This window comes from Canis lupus, chromosome X (assembly GCF_048164855.1).
Source record: "Canis lupus baileyi chromosome X, mCanLup2.hap1, whole genome shotgun sequence".
Taxonomy (NCBI): Eukaryota; Metazoa; Chordata; class Mammalia; order Carnivora; family Canidae; genus Canis; species Canis lupus.
In genome coordinates this window covers 83756742-83770083 of record NC_132876.1, presented here as the reverse complement: position 1 = coordinate 83770083, position 13342 = coordinate 83756742, and the positions used below count along the sequence as shown (strand labels likewise).

At 44.2% G+C, this 13342-nt stretch overlaps 1 protein-coding gene across 2 annotated transcripts; it reads left to right on the top strand.

Moving 5' to 3' along the window:
* The first annotated feature begins 6043 nt into the window (after nt 1-6043).
* LOC140627438 (CXXC-type zinc finger protein 1-like) lies at nt 6044-13342 on the top strand. Of its 2 annotated transcripts, none has more exons than XM_072815787.1 (9): nt 6044-6139; nt 7791-7886; nt 8018-8193; nt 8579-8786; nt 8889-8999; nt 9464-9513; nt 9730-9826; nt 10896-11048; nt 11127-13342. In XM_072815787.1, the coding sequence occupies exons 2-9, from the start codon at nt 7797-7799 to the stop codon at nt 11271-11273; spliced, it is 1032 nt and encodes a 343-aa protein (XP_072671888.1). In that variant the 5' UTR covers nt 6044-6139; nt 7791-7796; the 3' UTR covers nt 11274-13342. The 2 variants fall into 2 exon arrangements, with proteins under 2 accessions (XP_072671888.1, XP_072671887.1); XM_072815786.1 differs by having other exon boundaries at nt 9730-9835.

Genomic DNA, 13342 nt, shown 5'->3' with positions numbered 1-13342 from the left:
GAGTGAGCATGGATTGTGGGTGTCCTGGGGTGTTCTGTGTTGGGGTAGACTTGTTGGGACAGCTGGAGCTGGAGCTGGAGCAGATGTGGGCCAGGAGGTCCTAGGGAACTCTGTGCATGAGCTGACCTGGTGGGATGGCTGGAGCTGGGGTGGGTGTGGGCCAGGTGTTCCCAGGGTACTCCATGCTGGGCTGCTATGGTGGGGCAGTTAGAGCTACAGCAGGCAGGGGCCAGGGATTCCTGTGTGCTCTGCACAAGGGACACCCTGCTGGGACTGCTGGAGCTGAAGTAGGCATGGGCTGGGGTATCCCAATGTGTATTTTATCAGAATAATCCAAGTGGGACAGTTGGGTCAGATGCAGGTCCGTGGTGGGATGATTGGACCTGGGGCAGATGTGGGCAGGAGGAGCTGCCTTGGGGGTATGGCTAGAGCTGGTGTAGGCTGGTGGCCTGGAGCTCACTGGGGCAGCCCTAGAAGGTTGGCTAGAGTGCCTCTACCCTACTATCAAGGTGGAAGGGGAACATAATAGTGCTTACCAGCACCTCTGACCCTGAAGAGAGTTCTAGGAGTTCCTCTGCTGTTTGGCAGACTCTTTAGTGTTAGTAAATTAATTTCATTCACTTATAATCTAGTTTCCCATTAAATCACTGTTTTATTCACTGTGCTCCAGGGCAGGTGAGTCTGCATGTGGGCATCTCAGTGATATCCTTCCCTGCTTCAGGTCTTCATGTTGAGGGTGAGATTCCCATTGTTACCATGTCTCTCTTACCCTTCTCTATGTGATCCCTCTATTGTTTGTTGTGCATAAACTGTTCAATAAGCCATCAGTTCTTCTTTAGCAGTCATTTTTCTATATGCAAGTATAGATTCAGTGTGTTCATATGAGAAGGTGGGTTCAGGGTCTTCCTATGTGGCCATCTTGGACTGCCTCTTATTTATTTATTATATTATTAGAGTATATTTGACATACAATGTTATGTTAGTTTCAGTTATATTAGTTTCAACATAGTGATTTGACAATTCTACACATTACATAATGCTCACCATGGTAAGTGCGGTCATCATCTGTCACCATATAAAGTTACAATTATAGGGGAAAGGAGAGAAAATGGGTGGGAAGTATCAGAGAGGGTGACAGAACATGAGAGACTCCTAACTCTGGGAAATGAACAAGGGGTAGTGGAAGGGGAGGTGGGTGGGGAGATGGGGTGACTGGGTGACGGGCACTGAGGGGGGCACTTGACGGGATGAGCACTGAGTGTTATGCTATATGTTGGCAAGTCAAACTCCAATAAAAAATATACAAAAAAAAGCAAATGAATTCAAAACTATATTAAGAAAATTATGTAGCTTCAAGTTACTGTCTATTGTCCTTTCATTTCAACCTATAAGACTCCTTTTAGCATTTCTTGCAGGGCAGGTCTAGTGGCAATGAATTTTGTCAGCTTTTATTTATCTGAGATTGTCATAATTTCTCATATTTGAAGGACAATTTTGCTGGGTATAGAGTTCTTGGTTGACAGGTTTTTTTTTCTTAGCATTTGGAATATATCAGCCCACTGTCTTCTGGCCTCACAAAGTTTCTGAGGAGAAATTTGCTTTTAATCTTATTGAGAATCCCTTGTATGTTTTGTATGTGATGAGTCAGTTCTCTCTTGCTGCTTTCAAATTTTTTTGTGTTTTGAAAGTTTATTTATAATGTGTCCTGATGTACCTCTCTTCAAGTAAATCTTATCTAGAGTTCATTAAGCTTCTTAGATGTTTATATTCATATCTTTCATCAAATTATGATGTTTTGGGTCATTATTTCTTTAAATATTATCTCTTGTCCAGAGTTCTAAAATAGTTACACCAGGAAGATTATGCCAGCACAATGTTGTCTAGATGGGAGACAGATTTCTGGTACTTCCTACTCCTCCATCTTCTCAGAATCCTCTTTCTGCCAACTGATTTTTGAATTAAATGCAAAGTCTTGGGCAGCCCGGGTGGCTCAGCAGTTTAGTGCCGCCTTTGGCCCAGGGTGTGATCCTGAGGACCGGGGATCGAGTCCCATGTTGGGCTCCCTGCGTGGGGCCTGTTTCTCCCTCTGCCTGTGTCTCTGCCTCTCTCTCTGTCTCTGTGTCTCTCATGAATAAATAAACAAAATCTTTGAAGAAAAATAAAATAAATGCAAAGTCTTTTTAATTGAGAATGGGTTGTCTTTTCAAGAAATAATTCTGGAGGAATTGAATATCTATATAAAAAAAAACTCCAAAAATACCCCCAAACTAAATGAACCTTAACTTACAACTCACACTTTATGCAAAAATTATATCAAACAGATCATAGACCTATAGGTTAAATATACAATTATAACACTCCTGAAAGAAAATATAGGAGAAAATCTTTGTGGTTTTAAGCTAGCTAAGGAGTTTTAGATATGATTACCCAAAGCATGATCCATAAAAGAAAATTTAATATATTAGATGTTATAAAAACCAAAATTATAAGTACAGAAACAGTCTGCAGAGGAAAGGTTAAGTTTAGAGTATCTGCTCTTGGGATGGTTTCTCATTACATCCCATCTGGAAGGCCATTCTGGTGTTTCCCTCTAAAAAGGTACTCTTTTGCCCACAAAACACTTAGCATCTAATGTATCCGGGATGTCAGAAGAGACCAAAGCAACGAGTCAAGAATTATCAGCATGAGACACCTGGGTGGCTCAGTGGTTGGGCATTTGCCTTTGGCTCAGGGTGTGATCCTGGTCCTGGTATTGGGTCCTGTGTCAGGCTCCCTGCAAGGAGCCTACCTTTCCCTCTATGTCTCTGCATCTTTCTCTATGTCTCTCATGAATAAATGAATAAAATCTTTAAAAAAATCATCAGCAGCTATTGTAGGAGCTAGGGGTCAGGGCATTCACATTCAGTTTTGATTTAACTGTCTGGTGGAGGAGAGAACCCTGCAATGCACACAGTGATGCAAAGCAGAATGACAGAATTACTGTGGAAAAATGGGAGAAGGAGGAACAAGGTGTTGGGGAAGGCATCTTAGTGGGGCAAGTTTCTGAGCTTAGCCTTGAAAGACAAGCAAAATGATGGCACACAAAAATAGATAAACATGGAACAGATGTGAGAGGTAAGGCAAACACTCCCTTCTCCTTTATAATTCCAGGATTAAAGTAGAAGGAACACCACTCACAATTATAAGTATGCCCACAAGTACATTCAAAAGAGAAACATGTCACCCAGTTGTAAAAGAAATAGAGGGAACTTGACAGATGATCGTGCCAAAGCTGAGTCTTGAAAGGTGAGTAGGAATTAGCAAAAAAGAAGGGCAGGCCTGGTATGTGGAAGTCAGTGCTGGACTAACAAGAGAGTGAATATCCAGGATGCTCTGAATGATTGACACCTGGGGGGCCTAGGAAGAGGACTTGTCTGCCACAGGAAAGTGGGGCCTGTTATAGAGAACTTATCTATGAGAGGCACATCATAGAGTGGAGAGCTGATTCTGAATCTGGGGATCCAAGGAAGATTCCCAAGGAGGATGATGACATATTTCATCATCTGTGGTCCTTTAGGAAGACAATCCTGGAGGCAAAATGGATTGACCAGCCACATTTCAAAGAGAGAAGTTTATTATGATGCAAAATATGAGAAACCTCAACTAGTGCTTTGGAATTGGGAATGAAAGAAAGCAGTAAAGAGACACGAGACACTAGAGAAGTAGGTATGAAATCAGAGGTGAAGGAGAGCAAAAAGCTGTCCAGGACTCACTGAGTGGGCCACAGTGATGAAAAATAATTCAAAGAGAAGTTAAAACAATAGCTTGGACACCACAAGTAGTACTTATAAACTTCCATGACCATGGCGAAGTAATACTTTGTTTAGAGTTCACAGACTACTTCTGAGGTCAGCTTGGATTTCTTATCTCTTGCCCCAATCCCTAAACAAGGTTTGATATAAACTGTGAAGATTTAGCTGGGGACACTGTCATTAGATGCCAGGCTTGAATCAGGGAAAAATAACGTCTTAACAGAAAGATCTTAAACATTTTTTGAACACTGCTTTTCTTGTCAATGATTAGTTAAACATAACTCCAATGTAAATTACAGCATATATTTGCTTTTTATCTTCAAGGAATAATAGGGAGCCAGATAAATTACAATAATTTGCCATTTTGCAACAGTATTTGAAGGGTAGAGTTCCTCATGCATTCCTTTGATCAATGATGGCTACTGGATACCCCTGTGTGCTAGGCAGTAAACAGAGCACTGGGCAACCAGCATTGACCAAGACCAGCATTGTTCCTACCTTCATTTCAAGTGAGGAAGACAGACACAAAACAGGTGTGAAGGATTCAGGCAAGGCCTCCATTTCCTTCTTAATTTCAAGATTCAAATAAAAGGAACATCCTTGCTATTATAATTATGTCCAAAAGTTCATTCAAAAGAGAGGCCGGTCATCCAGATGAAAAGGAATCAGAGAGAACTTCCCAGACAGTGATACCAGAGGAAAGTCTTGAAGAGTGAGTGAGAATTAGAAGAACAGTAGGGTTGTAATATTCTACAATGAAAATATTGTTTTTCTGTCTTACCTAATATATTTTCTTTATATTTATTTTACACCATTTAATTGTATATAAGATTGAAAATTTTTACATATTCATGGTGAATCATAGCATTATAGAATGACCTTTCAATCCTAATTAATAACTTGTCTTAGTCTTTTTAATTTGATGTTAAAATAAATGACCTTGCTTTATTTTGGTCAACATGTGTCTGGAAAATTTTCTTCCATCCCTTTATTTCAAATTTTCTGTATTCTAATGATTTGCTAAGATTGGCATAAGCAGAATATAACTAGATTAGTTATTTTTCATCCAAAATGGCAATCTTTGGGATCCCTGGGTGGCTCAGCGTTTTGGCGCCTGCTTTTGGCCCAGGGTGCATTCCTGGAGTCCCGGGATCTAGTCCCACGTCAGGCTCCCGGCATGGAGCCTGCTTCTCCCTCCGCCTGTGTCTCTGCCTCTCTCTCTCTCTCTGTGTCTATCATAAATAAATAAATAAATAAATAAATAAATAAATAAATAAATAAATAAATATTTTAAAGAAATGGCCATCTTTGACCTTAACTGGAGAGTTTATCCCATTAATAATTTTTTAAAGATTTTATTTATTCATTTATGATAGACATAGAGAGAGAGAGGCAGAGACACAGGCGGAGGGAGAAGCAGGCTCCATGCCAGGAGCCCGACTTGGGACTCGATCCCGATCCCGGGACTCCAGGATCACGCCCTGGGCCAAAGGCAGGCGCCAAACCACTGAGCCACCCAGGGATCCCCCCATTAATAATTTTTTACTTATAATGTAATAAAATACGAACTTCAAATATGAATTTATTCCTACCTTCTTGCATTTTGATTTCTTTATTTCCTGGATTTTCTATAAATCTTTTTCTACTTTCTTGACTAAAAAATTTATTTATGTGTTTTTGTTTTCCTCATTGTTTACCACATATTTAAAATGACAGAAGACAGTAAAATAGTAATAATATGAAACTTTTCAAAATAATTGGCAATGATGAGGGGCTTAATTTTCCTACAATATACAATAATGCAATGATCAATCACTCTAATACATGAAACTTGGTGCTGATCTCAGAAAAGACAAGTGTATCCCTGTAGGCCTGTGGTAATGTTCCGCAGAATGGCACATGTGCAGAATGGCACACATACAGAAGTGGTTTCTCTGTAACCATACTCTTCCAACTTTGGGCAGTACAGCAGCTCTGTCCGGGATCCTGAGCAAGCGCAAACCCAACACATTAAAAAAGGGGCGGGGCTATGGTCGATACCGGAGCCGGAAGTAGCTCTACTGACTTTTTTTCTGCACCTGCCACGAGGCTCCTCACGGGTTAGTGCCTGCTTGGCGCTGAGGTATTTTGAAGAACTCGGACGACGGACTTCAGGTTCTGTGATTGGAGTTGTGGGCGTGATTTCACTGAAGAGAATTTTGGGGTTGATAATGGAGGTCTTTGGAGTTGGGATAGTGGCTTCTTTTAATACTAATTTACGTCTTTCTTGGAGTCGGGATAGTGGCTTCTTGTAATACGAATTTCCGTCTTTCTTTTCTCATATTTTCACCTTAAAGTTCCACAGCTGGGTATGTATTGTTCTTGGTCTTATTACGTTCTAAGTTTTTTCTAGTTTCAGTGTTGTTGTAGTGTTACCAAGAGTTACTTAGAAGTGTGTTTTAGGTTTTAAAAAGTTTTAAACATTTTATTAATTTCTGATGCAATCTTTTCTGTGCCTTATGTGATACTTATTCATTGGAATGTGTTTAGACTTCCTTGAAGGCTAATTCCAGGGTCAGTTTTTATTAATATTGCATCTCTACCTCAAAAATAGTATGAATTCTCCAACTGGGGATTTTCTTAATCAAAAGTGTAAATTCTTTTATTGGGTGTGTTTGCTCTTATAATCACTGAGAATGATTTGTTTGTGTGTGAGCATATATATATACACACATGCATTTTTAAAAATTGTATTTTTATATATTTTACTTGGTGTCACTGGTACAGGTAGGGGTACTTTTCAGAATAAAGATCATCAACTTATTCTAGGTGAGTCAGTGCAGACAGGGCGTGACTTGCCATTTGCACGTGGGGAGTGGGGGATAGGGAGGGCTTGGCATGGCTTAGCATGTGGGAGAGAAGACAGAACCGGTATGTAGGAGAAGTGGGGAGAAGCATATGAGGCTGAGAGAGTCTGGCAAGAGGAGAGGGCCTTGCATGGGGCAGGGCTAGGTATGCCTTGGTGCGTGTATGAGGCCCACAGGGCTGGCAGTGTGAGGTGAGAGAGAATGTGTCCAAGGGGGAAGTCAGGCAGTGTTTCTTGGAGGGACTAGGTGGGCTGGGTGGGGCAGACAGGTGGGCGGAGCATATATGAGGGGTGGGGTCATGTGTGTTTGGGTGGGCTAGACTGAGGTGGTTTGTCTGGGTACATAGTGCAGGGTAAGTAGGGTAGCAAGTGTGTCCTGAAGGGTGGAGCAAGGCCCGCTGAGTTGACCAAGTATAACAGAGTGTAGTCTAGTTTTTTAGAGCATATAAGCAGGGCCTTATGCATTCAGGTGGGCAAAGTGGGTTGAGATGGATCAGCCAAGTGTGTCTGGATAAAGTGGGCAAGCAGGGCCAAATCGTGCCAGTCAGTCCCAACCAGGTGCAGTGGAACCTGGCCCTGTCGGCCAGAAGGTGGGACCAGGAGTGTTGGGACAGGTTAAGTCTGTTCCCATTCACTTAGTGCCAACCCAGACCCTTCCTCCCACCAGCACAGAAACCTAGTTGTAATCCCTATTCTCTGGTAAGTCCAGGACACAGGGTAGATGGAGAAGTGGAGTTCGTGCAAGGATTTTCTCTTCAGCTCTTGCCTGGAACACTCTCAGACACCTTGCCATGGTCACACTGGGCACTGTGCATTCAATCATAGCTGCCTACCGTGGACTGCAGAAGTCCAGGCTGTCCCAGAAGTACCAGATGCTGGAAGTGCCATTGGCAGTAAAGGAGGCCTCTCAGATAACAGCCACACCCCAGCTGTTGTCTGAAAATGACCTGCCTCAGGACTGAAACCTATGCCAGAACTTTTGCATAGGGGACTTTTGACAAAGCCTTATGAGGGTATGTCAGGGAGCCTGGGTAGAAAGAAGTTGAAAATGAAGGCAGAGAGGGTCAGCAATGAGAATAACAAAGATAGGGAGTGTCAAAACATCATTTAAAAAACAAGTTGGGAAGACCTGCTGGCATTTTCCTGGCCTACAGTCCTCGATGAGTGACACTGAGGAGTTGCCATTCCTGGATCCTGCACCACAGAAACCAGTAGTGAATGTGAAGAAAATGGAGAATTTGAAGAAAAAGGTGAAGTGGACAGTGAGAGGAATGGGGGGCCATGAAGACAGGGATCAGGGGTGGAATACAGGGTAGGGGTGAAAGGTTAGAAAGCTGACATCAACTCTTCTATCTCTGCCTTGACTATTCTTGTCCCACAGAAAGAGAAGAAGGAGAAGCAGAAGCAAAAGCTCACAGAAAAGCAGAAACACACAGAGAAGACAGATGTCAAGGATCCAGTCTTGCTGAGGCAGTGCCTGGGACCTGGCTGTGTGTATCCCACCCGGCCAGGCTCCAAGTACTGCTCAGACGACTGTGGCATGAAACTGGCAGCTGAGTGAGTGAAGTTAAGCAACAGGATGTGGAGTGGGACGTAATTTATACCATCCAGAAGCCTATCTATCCCTCTACCCATGTATCCTCCCACCATTCATCCACGCACCCACCCATCCATCCATCCACCTTACAGCCACGCACCCACTGAACCTCTCGTACACATTCTATCCACCAGCCCACTCGCCTACCTTTATAGTCATTTACCCATCTGTCCATCCCCCATTCAGTCACCCATTCACCAGCATTCTCTCATCTATTATTTATTATTCTATACATTGACCAGTCATTCATTTTCTTCTTTTTCTTTTTTTAATATATTTTTTAATTTTCTTCTTTTTCTGATGTCCCTACCTACCCATTCCGTTTCTTGCTATCTCCCTTTCCAGCCGCATCTATGAGATTCTGCCCCAGCGCATCCAGCAGTGGCAAAAGAGCCCCTGCATTGCTGAGGAGCATGGCAAGAAAATGCTTGAGCGCATCCACCGCGAACAGCAGGATGCTCACAGCCGCCTGAAGGACATGGAGAACCATTTCCATGAACTGGAGGCCATAATTCAGCGTGGCAAGCAGCAGGCTGTGTGCAAGGATGAGGAGGTGGATAGGAGTGGCTTGGGTGGAGCAGAAAGGTATTTGAAATCTTGCTTTGCCCCTCCCCTCTCTGCACTGCTTCACTGGCCCTTCCACTGTCTTGTGCAGACTAACCAAAGTAGCAAGAACAGCCTAAATCTGCAGATCTTCTGTGTCTCCTGTGGGCAGTCAGTCAGCATGCATGTCGCCATGCGCCACATGGAACGCTGTTTTGCCAAGGTTGGGGAACTGGCGGGGGGCAGATGGAGCAAAGATGTTTTTGCCTGGGTGGGTTCTGTGGGGAGGAGGGTAGGTTCGGTGCCTAGGTGTTTGTTGTAGAAAGGAAAGCAACACACATCTGTGGTTCGACCCATTTGTGCTTCTCTTCCATCCTTAGTAGGAGGGCCAAGATTGGAGCATCAGCCAATGGTGAAGGAAATGTATGATGGTCAGGCAAGGAGAAGAATGGGGAATAGTTATGCAGTGAGAGCCAAAGGAAAGGGAGATATGGTCAGGCAGGGATGGAGAGAGAAATTTAGGAGGGGTAGGTCAGGCAGAGAGAAAACAAGAATAGAAGAGAAGCAGTCAGCTGGGCAGACAGGAACATGGGAGCCACAGGGACAAATGTGTTGTTTGGGGCTTTGTCATGGGAGGGCATGCTGTGTACGTTAACGGTTCCTCCCATTTGTACTCTTTCCTCCCAGTATGAGTGCAAGTCGTCCTTTGGGTCCATGTACCCTACTTGCATTGAAGGGTGAGTGTGGGGCTAGTCAAGATCAAAGGCATGATGTGGACAGGGTCAGGTGCAGGGTGGGCAAGATCAGGGGAAAGATGTGGGTGGGCTCAGAGGCAGAGGTGGGTGGATTAGGAGGAGGGAATGGGTGGATTTGGGGACAAAGTATGGGCAGGGGTTCAGGGTGGAACCTCCCCCTTTCTGACCCTTAGCACTTCACTTTCCATCTCCCCTCAGGGCCACAAGGCTTTTCTGTGATGTTTACGACCCAAAGAGTAAGAAGTACTGTAAACGGCTCCAGGTGCTGTGCCCTGAGCACTCGAGAGATAACAAGGTGGCTAAGGTGGCTCTTCCCTCCCTACCTCATCATCCTTCATTTGTCCCCTTCTCCCTGCCTGACCACCGTATTTCTCTCTTCCTCTCTTCTTGATTGCCTCCTGTTTCTTTGTTCCTTCTGCCCAACTGTGTCCATAACTCCTGACTGACCTTCGCGTGTCCCCTTCTTCCCTTCTGACCACCCCACATTCCCCCCTCCTTACTGGCTGCTTCTCTTCTATTCTTGTTTTCTCTCTGCCTGACCTACCCCTCCTAAATTTCTCTCTCCATACCTACCTGACCATCTGTCCCTTTCCTTTGGCCCTCACTGCATAACCATTCCCCATTCTTCTCCTTGCCTGACCATCATACATTTCCTTCCCACTCCTTGCCGGACTGCCCCATATTCCTCTCTTCCCCCTGCATGACTTCCCTCCATCCTTATTCTGCCTGCCCCGCAGTCATTTGCTCCTCCTAAGTCCTTTCTCCCTTTTTACGCAGCCCCTATTCCTCCCACCCTCACTGTCCCATTCCTCACTTCTTCCATGCTTACAAACCCTCTTGCATCTACTGTGCCCTGTCAGACCTTCCCTCCATCCTTCCTTTAACTCATTTGATCTGTTTCTATTCTTCTGTCTCTCCTTTCTGATCACCTCCATTCCTGCTTATTTATTATTATTTTTAATTTTATTTATTCATTCATGAGAGAGAGAGAGAGAGGCAGAGACACAGGCAGAGGGAGAAGCAGGCTCCATGTAGGGAGCCTGATGTGGGACTCGATCCCGGGTCTCCAGGATCACTCCCTGGGCTGAAGGCAGCGCTAAACTGCTGAGCCACCCGGGCTGCCCCGTTCCTGCTTATTTAACTTCTTTCATCCTCCATATACATGATCGTCCCCCTTTTGCCTCCTCTTCTCTACCTGATCCCGAATTCCTCTCCTCCCCCACTGCCAGGTCACTCCCCATTCTTCTCCTTCCTGCCAGAATGCCCTCCACCCTCCATTCCTCTCACAATGCCTACCTGATCCCTCTCAATGTCTAGATTTCTACCCCCCTCCATACTACATCATCCTTCATTCTTCCTCACAGGTATCAGATGATGAGGTGTGCGGTTGCCCACTAGTGCACAATGTGTTTGAGGTCACTGGCAATTTCTGTTGCCTCCCCAAACGCCTGTGCAACCTCCACTACTGCTGGGAGAAGCTGAGGCGTGCTGAGGTGGACCTAGAGCGCATTCGTGCGGTAGGCTACAATGCTGACTGGGGCTGAAGGAAGGGGGATATCATCCTGGGATCCCCCTCTCATGCTTACCTCCCACAGTTGCACAAGCTGGAAGAGCTGGTTGAGCAGGAGCACAAGGTGCGCACAGCTATGAGGAACCGAGCGGGGCTGCTGGGCCTGATGCTTCATCAGACAATCCAGCATGACCCGCTCACCACTGACCTGCGCTCCAGACTAGACAGCTGAGCCCTGCTCGACCGAGATCCTGTAACCAACATCCTGTGCAAAGGAGACATTCAATGAATTCTTCACACGCTTGTTCTTATAACACTTTGTTCTTAGGTCATTTTAGAGTTTCTCTGTTCATCATTTGGTCTCCTGCCTCTTTTCACTCCTTCATGGGAAGGTGGTCCTCAAAATTGCCCTCTGTTTCTGTTTATTCTTCCAACTGTCTGTCTCTTTCTTCCCTAAACCTTGGCAGGGCCCTGCCCTCATCCCCCACCATCCAGAGTTTTGTTAACAAACTTGGGAAGAACAAGAAATTTTATTTCATTTTAAAGATTTTATTTATTTATTCATGAGAGACAGAGAGTCAGAGACATAGGAGAGGGAGAAGCAGGCTCCCTTTGGGGAGCCTGATGCAGGACTCAATCCAGGACTCTGGGATCACAACCTGAGCCAAAGGCAGATGCTCAACCACTGAGCCACCCAGGTGCCCCATAATAAGGAATTTAATAACCCCCAATAGCCCCCCAAACCTGTCTTTCTGGCCACAAACTCAATTTCAAACCTCTGATGGTGAGTGACAGTGCAACTGTACTTAGGAGGAGGCTGCAGTGCACATGCAGAAGTGGCCCATGGAGTGATGCCCACTCAGGGCTCAGTGGGCCTTCTTCTGTTAGGAGAGATGTGACCTTACAGTGGAAGTGCCCATGACCCTTGTTCCCTGCAGTCCCTCATCCTAGGCCATCAGATACGGAGTTGGCACCTGATTAGTGCATAGCCAATTCCTTAACTTCTGTGCAATTGTTATTATTCCCTAGGCCAGAGGTGTTAGAAAAATGGGATGGGAGATAGATGAGTGTGGGATAGTCCTCCCTGATAATTCCACTTTGGGACACTGAGGAAGATTCAAAGTGTCATCGCAGTCATGCCTCTGCCCATCTTGTTCCACCCCTTACCATCTCATGAAGTCCTAGCTCTTTCTGTTAGCTTTGGTCCATGCCAGTCCAGTCCTGGTCTGTGCATAGCTTCCCAGCACTGCCCACAACATCCTCTGCTCCTCCCCCAATCACACTGCTCTGGGTCTGTCCTTTCCAGCCTGCCCTGTACATTGAAGCCCCATGTGGTCATGAACATTTCACACCTATAGGGTTGCCTGGAGAAGACTGAGACCTCTGGCATATCTCCCTTTGTCAGCCCCAGCCAGGCCTCCTGTGCCAGTGGAGGTGTGTCCCATAATGCTGCTTTGGATACTGGTATGTTTGAAATGACAGACTTGAACACTATTTTTTTCTCTACTCCCTCCCTGGTCCCTTAGGGATTTTTTCCTTAATTTTCATGATCACTTTTGTCCCAAGGACTCACACATTTTTACCTAAATGCTTAGATGTGTTGCTCTAGACTTATACCTCACATTCCACCACGCTAACTTGATATTACCACCTGCTTGATGTGATGTCTTCTTTATTTACTAATATTGTAGTTTTTTCTTTTCAATTTGACCAGATTTTCCCAGGGGCCAATCCACAGAATTGATTATATGAAAGGAGTAGCTTTATAATTTATTTAAATTCTCTAAATTCATATTTATTTTATTTATTTAAACTTTATCAATTGCCACTTCTTGGTTTTTTGTTTGGTATTTAATTTTCATATATTTACTTTATTTTGTTGTTTTTTTCTGATCTCCTGCATCAAAGTCTTAACTCAGTTATTTTTCTTTGTCCAGTCTTTTTTTATATATATAGTAAAGGATTTGAGGCCACTTTCCTCTAAATGTGGTTACTTTATCTCTTAAACTCTGGTATAAAAGTTTCAAATTCAGAATTGATTTCTCACTTTGAGCCTAGCTGTAGAGGAAAGTTTCTTAGTTTCTAACTAGTTTGTCTTTTCTTTCTTTTTTTGTCATTATGATCTTACTGTGATCAGAGAATGTAGCCTGTTGAATCTAAACTGGCAATCATTACTCAAGATTTTCTTTGTAGCTCAGATACTCCACTGAACTGTAAAACTTTCATGGATATATCCATTGATGATTAATGTTTCGTTACTCTGATTTTTCTGTCTACTTCAGCTGTTATATTATAAAAAGA